The sequence below is a fragment of the Henckelia pumila genome, unplaced genomic scaffold (genome assembly GCF_033568475.1).
Source record: "Henckelia pumila isolate YLH828 unplaced genomic scaffold, ASM3356847v2 CTG_291, whole genome shotgun sequence".
Classification (NCBI taxonomy): Eukaryota; Viridiplantae; Streptophyta; class Magnoliopsida; order Lamiales; family Gesneriaceae; genus Henckelia; species Henckelia pumila.
Window position 1 is genome coordinate 31703 of NW_027331795.1, and position 9008 is coordinate 40710.

The following is a 9008-nucleotide window of genomic DNA, read 5'->3' on the forward strand; positions in this document are numbered from 1 at the left end:
TTAATACAACTTCTTGGGTATTGGATACCGGATGTGGATCTCACATTTGCAATGATTTGCAGGTGATGACAAGAAGTCGCAGGCTTAGAATGGGTGAGACCCAGCTGAGGCTCGGGAAATGGTTCCAGAGTTGAAGCTACGGCCATTGGAGATGTTTGTTTGACTTTGCAGAACGGTTTTAAATTATTGTTAAGAGATGTTTTATTTGTGCCAGATTTAATTAAAAACATTATTTCTATTTCTATGCTTGATAGAGATGGTTATTCTTGCAATTTTGTGAATGGGATTTGCAATATTTACAAGAATGAATGTTTAATTGGAAATGGACAACTTGAAAACGATCTATACAACTTAAAACTAAAAGACGTTCCAGTGAATTATGTTGATAAACCGGCGACAACAAACAAAAGGAAAATCGATAGTCAAAACCGGCAAACCTTTGGCATGCTAGGCTAGGTCATATTTCTCAAGGAGGATGAACAAGCTAGTGGGAGAGGCATGTTTGATATGTCTGATATTAATTCTCTACCTACTTGTGAATCCTGCCTAAAAGGAAAAATGACTAAATCTCCTTTTAAGGGGAAACCTGAGCGTAGTCAGAATCTGTTGAATTTGATCCATACAGATGTTTGTGGTCCATTTAGAGTAGGGACTCAACATGGCCACACCTACTTCATTACCTTTACTGATGATTATTCAAGGTATGGGTATTTATATTTAATGAAATATAAGTCTGAAGCATTTGAAAAGTTCAAAGAATTTAGGGCTGAAGTAGAAAACAAGCTAGGTAAAAGTATTAAAGCACTTCGATTGGATCGAGGTGGAGAATACTTGAGTACCGAGTTTTTGGACTATCTGAAAGAGAATGGGATTCTCTCTCAGTGGACTCCTCCTATAGACACCACAGCTTAATGGTGTATCGGAGCGTCGTAATTCGAACTTTGTTGGACATGGTTCGATCTATGATGAGCTTCACTGAGCTCTCCACCTTCGTTTTGGGGATATGCGCTTGAAACGGCGGTATTGTTGTTGAACAACGTCCACACTAAAGCAGTGGACAAAACACCATACGAGTTATGGAATGGCAAAGCTCCTAAGTATTCGTACTTGAGGATTTGGGGATGTCCTGCTTACGTGAAGCGGACAGTGGGAGATAAGTTGGATAGTCGATCCAGCTTATGTTATTTTGTAGGGTATCCGAAGAATTCAATCGGATATTATTTCTATTATCCTGCTGAAACAAAGGTGTTTGTTTCTAGGAATGCCACCTTCTTGGAGAAGGAGTTCTTATTGGATAAGAAAGGCGAGATGATGGAACTCGAAGAAGTTCGAGAAGAACCCGAAATACAAAATAACGATCCTACACCTCAGGAACCATTGCTGGACACGCCTGCACCTAGAAGATCCGAAAGGACTTCTAGACCTCCAGTTCGATATGGTCTTCTTCTTGAAGGGATCAAGATGAACCCGACATTGGATGTGATCCAAGAAACTTCAAGGAAGCAATTTCTGATGCGGATTCGAATTTATGGCTTGAAGCTATGCAGTCAGAATTGGATTCGATGCATACAAACCAAGTTTGGTCTTTAGTAGATCCTCCCGATGGAATTGTTCCAATAGGGTGTAAATGGATCTACAAGAGAAAGCTTGGGCCTGATGGTAAGGTATTGACCTACAAGGCGCGATTGGTGGCTAAAGGTTATACTCAAAGGCAAGGAGTTGACTATGATGAAACCTTTTCACCAGTTGCTATGTTCAAGTCCATAAGAATCCTTATTGCCATAGCTGCATGGTATGACTATGAGATATGGCAAATGGATGTGAAGACTGCTTTTCTTAATGGAGACATTAAGGAGGAAATCTATATGAAGCAGCCTGAGGGGTACACATCCATGGGAAGCGAGCATAAGGTATGCAAGCTTCAGAGATCAATTTATGGTCTAAAACAAGCATCAAGAAGTTGGAACCAGAAATTTGATGAAACAATAAAAGATTTTGGTTTCATCAAGAACCCGGAGGAACCTTGCGTGTACAAGAAAGTAGTTAAGGATGCGGTGACATTCTTAGTACTTTATGTTGATGACATCCTACTCATTGGGAATGACGTAGGGATGTTGCAGTCAACAAAGATATGGTTATCAGGTAGATTCTCGATGAAGGATTTGGGTGAGGCATCCTACATTCTTGGGATACAGATCTATAGAGATAGATCTAAGAGAATGATAGGACTCACTCAATCAACCTACATTGATACCATATTGAAACGGTTTTCAATGGATGGGTCCAAGAGGGGACATCTACCCATGTGTCATGGAGTTTCTCTATCCAAGTCTATGTGTCCAAGACTGATGAAGAGATAGAGAATATGACACATGTACCATATGCGTCAGCTATAGGTAGTATCATGTATGGGATGATATCTACCAGACCAGATTGTAGCATTTGCTCTGAGTGTCACGAGCAGATATCAGTCTAATCCTGGTCAAATGCATTGGAAAGCCGTGAAGGACATTCTTAAGTACTTGCGAAGGACTAAGAATATGTTCATGGTGTATGGAGGACGAGATCTCAAATTGGAAGGCTTATACCGACTCTAGCTTCCAAAGTGATGTGGATGACTCGAAGTCAACCTCTGGATTTGTGTTCATGCTCAATGGCGGTGCTGTCTCTTGGAAGAGTTCCAAGCAGGACACCACAGCGGATTTCCACCACTGAGGCTGAATACATTGCAGCATCAGCTGCTGCTAAAGAGGCCGTTTGGATGAGGAAGTTCGTCCAAGAGTTGGGCGTCATTCCTGAATTTGTTGGTCCAGTCCCGGTGTACTGTGACAACACGGGTGCCGTTGCTCAAGCAAAGGAACCAAGGTCTCATCAAAGATCCAAACACGTACTGAGGAAAATACCACATAATCCGGGAGATTGTGGAAAGATGAGACATCATTGTCGAACGAGTGGCCTCTGCAGACAATATCGCTGATCCGCTTACTAAGCCCTTGCCAGGACCATTGTTTGACAAACATCGCGAAGCAATGGGTCTACGTAGTATGACTAGTTGGCTATAGGGCAAGTGGGAGATTGTAAGAGTAGGTGCCCAAGTGAGCCAACTGTGTGGCTATGGGCTTTGATGACTCTTTGTATAAACAATCTTTTGTTTAATATTATTTACACTTTTATTAATGGCAATGACTTTATATTACTTCATATTGTTATATTGTGATATACTATTGTTGTTTTGATAAAGACCTTGAATATACTATAGTGTATGTAAGATGTGGTAGAACATGGGGATGTCTATCATGAAATACATCTTATAGTCACTGTATATTCTAAAACCGTTCCTAGTCGATTGAGCCGTCCGATAATAAGGATAAGGATCGCTCGAGTTTGAGACTAGCATTTGCGATGCGGAGTACCACGTTTCATTGGTAGGGAACATGGAGATGTTCGAAGCATGCAAATGGATATTCATAGGATGAATAATCGAACTACCCTATCCGGACTTTCCAAGTGGTTATCACTTATCGAGTGGATCAAGTCCGCGGTTTTGGTTGTACACCATTAGTCCTTACGACTTGAAACATCATGGAGACTCTATATGCTAGTGCTGTGCTTTGACTCGTTTACCGACTCTATGGGGGTCATCAGGTGTCGAGATTGGGTACAGTTACGACACATATAGGATTCAATGCATTGTTGTCAAGGATTCACCACATACTTGCGAGTGTGGATATCCTATGCGATCTGAGGAGATATTAGTGTGACAAATCTCTGGCCAGAGTACTTGATGTGATTTAAGAAATGGTTTCTTAGTAGCACATGCGATGTCACTAATTTGATCTTCAAGATGTATTGCATAGTTATCGAATCTTGAGCGACTCTCGATATACCAATGGTTGTTGATTCGATCGGGATATTTAGATGAAGGGACCGTACTGTACGCTAACCAAAATCTACTGGTTCTTGTAGGCACTATCAGTGATACCTAGGGAATCATGGGGCGATGTTGCTAGGCGCTTTACCTTGATTCGTTGGGCAAGTCGGAAAGTGTTGTTCCGAGTCACAAGGAGTTGTGAGCCCACGGCTAGCTGTATCCCTGAACCATTGAGGGTCACACAGTGTAATGGAGTTTTAATCCCGTTGAGATAGTTAAATTTAAAGAGTTAAATTTAATGAACTAAGGAGTTGGACTTCTTAAATAAGAGTAAGGGAGTAGGATTTCCTAAAATGACATAGGGATGGACATTTTTGGAAACCACTGAATTCGGATTCAGGAAAATTTATTTTGACTTTAAAATGTGCAGAATGGTTTCTGTGCACATTGGTGAAATCGGTTCATCAATCGGAGTCACGATGAATTTTATATTAATTTCTGAACGTGCGGGCTTTGCTTGTCGGGCCCTAGCTTATGACTAATGGGCCCTAAGTTGTTAGTGGCCTGCATTATAAATAAGTTATTGCAGTACAGGAAATTACACACAACAGCTCATTATTTTTGACAGAAATTTCGAACCCTCCTCTCTCTCAAAAAGCAATCGGCCGACCCCTCCCTACCTCTGCCCGAGAAATTCCGGTCTGTGATTTTTGAATTGCAGTCAGGAATAACGAATCAGATTCGTTTAATCTCTTCGCAGAAAAACTTCTGATAGATTTTCTAGTGCAATCTATCAGAGGGATTTAAACCCCATTCGTGGACCTGATTGAAGGAGTTCATCAGTTCCTGGGAGATACAAGAAGCGCAGAGAAATCTGTGTGGTGTCCAATAATCTCGCTTTGAGATTGAAGGTAAAATTTAATTAATTGTTATTTGAATTTTACACACACAATAATTTAATCGTTGAATGGTTGATACCCACACCATGGAATTGTTCCATGATAAAATTTTAAACTTCCGCTGCACCGGGTATCAATCGTGATTGATCTGTGACCGCCAGTTTTCCAACATGTCCATGAGATCCTACAACTGTTGCTTCAACTCACGCATCTCTGACAGAGCCAGACGATACGGTGCTCGCGAAATAGGTGACGTCCGTGGCATTAACTCGATGCCAAACTCAACTTCCGGAACAAGAGTAAAACCCAGAATCTCATCAGGAAAAACATCTGAAAATTCATTAACAACTGGAAAATATCCTATACCAACACTCTTAGTGGACATATAAACTTCATAGATGAGGTAGTCTTCCCTGCCTGACTTTAGAGCTCGACAGGCTCTCAAAGCAGATACCAAAGGCTTCGGAGGTCGTGCTCCCTCACCATAGAAAAACCAATGATCATTCCCAATCGTATGAAACCGCACAATTTTTTAGTAACAGTACACTGAAGCTCGGTACGTGGTCAACATATCAATACCCAATATGCAGTCAAAATCTTCCATCGCTAACACAATTAGATTCTGTCAAAACATTAAACTCAAATTCTAAAGGACAAACCAAAACTAGACGTTTAGCCAACACTAACTGACCATTTGGTGTAGAAACAAAAATTACTACGTCTAAAGCAATATAAGGTAACTTGTGACGCTTGACAAAACGTGCAATTATGAAGGAATGAGATGCATCAGTATCAATAAAAACAAAAGCAAGTATGCCGCATAAAGAAACGTACCTGCAATAACCCTCTCATTATCCTCCACAGCTTAATCATGACTCAAAGCAAACATTTGAATCGGAGCTCATGGTTTACATATTAAAACCTCCCACTGATTTCCCTTGTGGCCTCTACTGGACTGTAGTCTGAGAACCAGAACCAAAACCTGCTCCCCTAGCCTGTGCACAATCATTCTTGAGATGACCAATCTCCCCGCAATGAAAACAAGCTCCTGCAACCTTATGGCATTTATCCGTCGGGTGATTCTTCCCACAGTGAGCGCATTGACCCTTCTTCCCAAAATGCATAACTTCTCCGGATCCAGAGGAAGAAGTAGTAGAAGCAGACTTCTTAAAAGACTGGGCATGAGGACCCAAAGAACTCGTGGGTTGAGAAGACTGAAGCTTCCTACCACAGTTCACACTGATCTCTGCTTGCCGACAACGGTTCACCAAGCCCTCGTATGAATTGGAGTCATCACGAACAGTGACCCGATCAAAATTCTCCTGGTTCAATCCCTGCAGGAAGTGATCGTACTTTGCCTCAAAACTAGCGCCAATATAAGGACAATATGGAAGGAGGTCAATGAACTTCTGTTGATACTCATCAACAGACAAGGATCCCTGCTTCAAATTAAGCAACTCAATCGCTTTCGCCTGGCGGAGAGCTAGAAAAAAATGCAACTAATAGAACAATATACAAAAATCCGCCCACCAAAAATGCCCAATATTCTCCTGATGTAACGATGCAGACGCAAATCTCCACCACTTACGAGCACGTCCATCCAAAATAAAAGTAGCAGCCTCCATTTTTTTAGGTCTTTCGAAGAATAAAAAACATGGAAACAACTCTCCATACGCTCGAGCCAGTCCTCAGCCGCTTCAGGAGTCTCGCCTTATACTAAGGTCTTAGGTCCAATCTGCAAGAACCTATGCATCTCGAAACGGCATTTTCCCTCTCGATGGTAGTGGTGTGTGCGGTGACGTCTTGGAACCTCACCATCCCCCCACCGACCAACACTACCCAGGCTCACCTCGTATCTATTAGCCATCTGAAACGATTAATGCACATCAAAAACCCAAAGAGCCAAGTCTGAATACCAAAAATATCCTATGCATGCTCTGATAATCACCATGTAGTGACCCGGCTCCTCGTCTCTATTAGCCATCTGAAAGGATTAATGCACATAAAAAACCAAAGAGCCAGGTCTAAATCCCAAAAATATCCTATGCATGCTCTGATACTCACAATGTAGTGACCCACACCGTGAACACCTACTATTCAGAAGCTTAATAATGCCATAATCTTAATTAAAACATAATCAGACATTATCAGCAGAAAACACCAAAGTTATACAAATCCAAGCAAAATAAATCCTAATACTAAAGTTATTACAACCAAATCAAAATAAATACTCAGTACCAAACCAAAAAGTTCTGATACAATCCTCTGAATAAACAAAAACTCCCAACATCTGCCAAAATCCTGCAACTAATTCCGTCCTGAGCCTCCTGCTCCATCCAAACTAAGGCATGCCCCGTCAAATGGGGTGTCCAAGAAACACAGAAACATGGACATTAGCGAACTACGCTCAGCAAGAGAGTATGAGTATACAAATAATATATGAGCATGAATGCAAGTTCACAGGATACCAAGACTCAAGGTCAAGAAATTCTGATCAAACAGACTCGACGCCAAGGTATGTAGCACTCTGTGTCATCGCAATAGGAGGTGGCTCACACATCCTACTGTGGATATCGATGACCTAATCACGAGTACACGTGTCCAACCATCCACTAACACATTAGGGTAACCACCCTAATACAGGCTATCTCAAGGATAAAAGCTCAATATGAATATGAATGAAGCATAATATCTTGACATAATACATGCAGATAAAATCATGCCATATAATACATGCATACTCAGTCAGGGTATCTCGAACAGTACTCTCGTACCTCAATATAACAGTCTAGTCACTCCGGCTCTACTGTCCAAGCCTATAATCATAATATTCTTATATCACTAAAAAACATCTAAAAGTATTAGCTAAGATAATAGATACTCCTAAATTATTTATAGGAACTCGGATAATACCTCCATCCGTCGTTAGCCCGTTGATGTCGAATGCCCCAGAACTTTGGCACAACTCCGCTACAACTCCGGAGACGTCTCTCCAAGGCCCGGACAACGCCTAGGAAGGTTGGAAACCCATAAATACTACTCATGAAATGAGAGGGAAGATGTGAATTGGAAATTTGAAAATGAGCCTCGGATCCCTATTTATAGACGGAGATAGGACGTTCCAAACCCTGATCGGATGTTCGGATTCTGCATGTTGGCCACGTTCCGAACGGCCACAATCAAAAACTCCGATCTAAACTTTGGAAGTTCCGATCCCATGCATGCAGCTATGTGTTCAAACATTAACGACACATCACAAGTGCGCATGGCCTAACACGATCGGAAGTTCCGATCTCACGTTCGGTGGTTCCGAACTCACCTTCCGCTTCCGAATTTCATCGCTTGCTCCGATCTCGTTCGGACCTTCCGAACTCGTCTGAGAAAAAATTTCCAAAACAATGTGTTTAATCCAAATTAAGCCCTTAATCCATTCTTAATTATTTTTAACTACTTAATCTTGTAAAATGAGACTGGGCTACTACACATCATATCACTTATCGCTTACTAAAAACCTTAACTAGAATAATAGCTACACACATAAGCTAAATAGAGTCTCGCAATATATATACATCCGTCATTAGCCTTTTGATGACGATGGCCTCACAACCTAGGCACAACCCCGCTATGATCCCAGTAGCGCCTCTCTATCGTCCAACCTCCAAAACGACACCTATAAATGCCTAATAACCAACAAGAAATCGAGAGAGAGAGAGAGAGAAAGAGAGAGAGAGAGAGAGAGAGAGAGAGAAGGGAAGTGAGCAAGGAAATGAGGGTCTTGGCTCCCTTATTTATAGACCACTATCAAAACGTTCGATCTCTCATTCGGAGCTTCCAAACGCTCTTCGGAACTTCTGATCTCCCTTCCAAACTCCATCCACCGAACGTGAGTCCTTTGTTTGGACAACACTGCTGCCAATAGCATTCGGACCTTCCGAACTAGGGGTTCGGAGCTTCCAAACTCACTCTTGTCAAATCACCAATCAGACACCCATATCTGCCTGTCGAGGGAAAGTTGAGATCTTCCAAACTGTTCGAACACTTGGACTCTTTCGAACCATTTCCGAACTTCTTGAATCTGATTTTCTACTTAATAATCTCATCTTATAATTCCTTAAACATATTTTAATCATTCAAAAATTTCTTAAACAATTTATCGCTTGTTTTGGGAATTGGGCTACTACATTCTCCCTAACTTTAGGAGATTTCATCCTCGAAATTAGGTCTTGGTCAACCCTAAG

General features: G+C 41.5%; 1 protein-coding gene across 1 annotated transcript; it reads right to left on the bottom strand.

Moving 5' to 3' along the window:
* Window positions 1-4954: 4954 nt before the first annotated feature.
* Window positions 4955-6395, bottom strand: LOC140870898 (uncharacterized). Its single transcript, XM_073273298.1, has 5 exons — window positions 6359-6395; window positions 5999-6253; window positions 5722-5896; window positions 5382-5604; window positions 4955-5248 (listed from the first exon to the last, which is right to left on the bottom strand). Exons 1-5 carry the CDS (start codon window positions 6393-6395, stop codon window positions 4955-4957), a joined length of 984 nt encoding a protein of 327 aa, XP_073129399.1.
* Between the last annotated feature and the right edge of the window lie 2613 nt (window positions 6396-9008).

Excerpts from the sequence above, each read along its gene's own strand:
- LOC140870898 (XM_073273298.1), bottom strand. The coding sequence starts at position 6,395 with ATGGAGGCTGCTACTTTTATTTTGGATGGACGTGCTC. Across the intron at positions 5,897-5,998 it reads AGAGATCAGTGTGAACTGTG|TTATGCATTTTGGGAAGAAG; the intron begins GTAGGAAGCTTC and ends GATCCGGAGAAG. Across the intron at positions 5,605-5,721 it reads GGTTCTCAGACTACAGTCCA|GTACGTTTCTTTATGCGGCA; the intron begins GTAGAGGCCACA and ends GGGTTATTGCAG.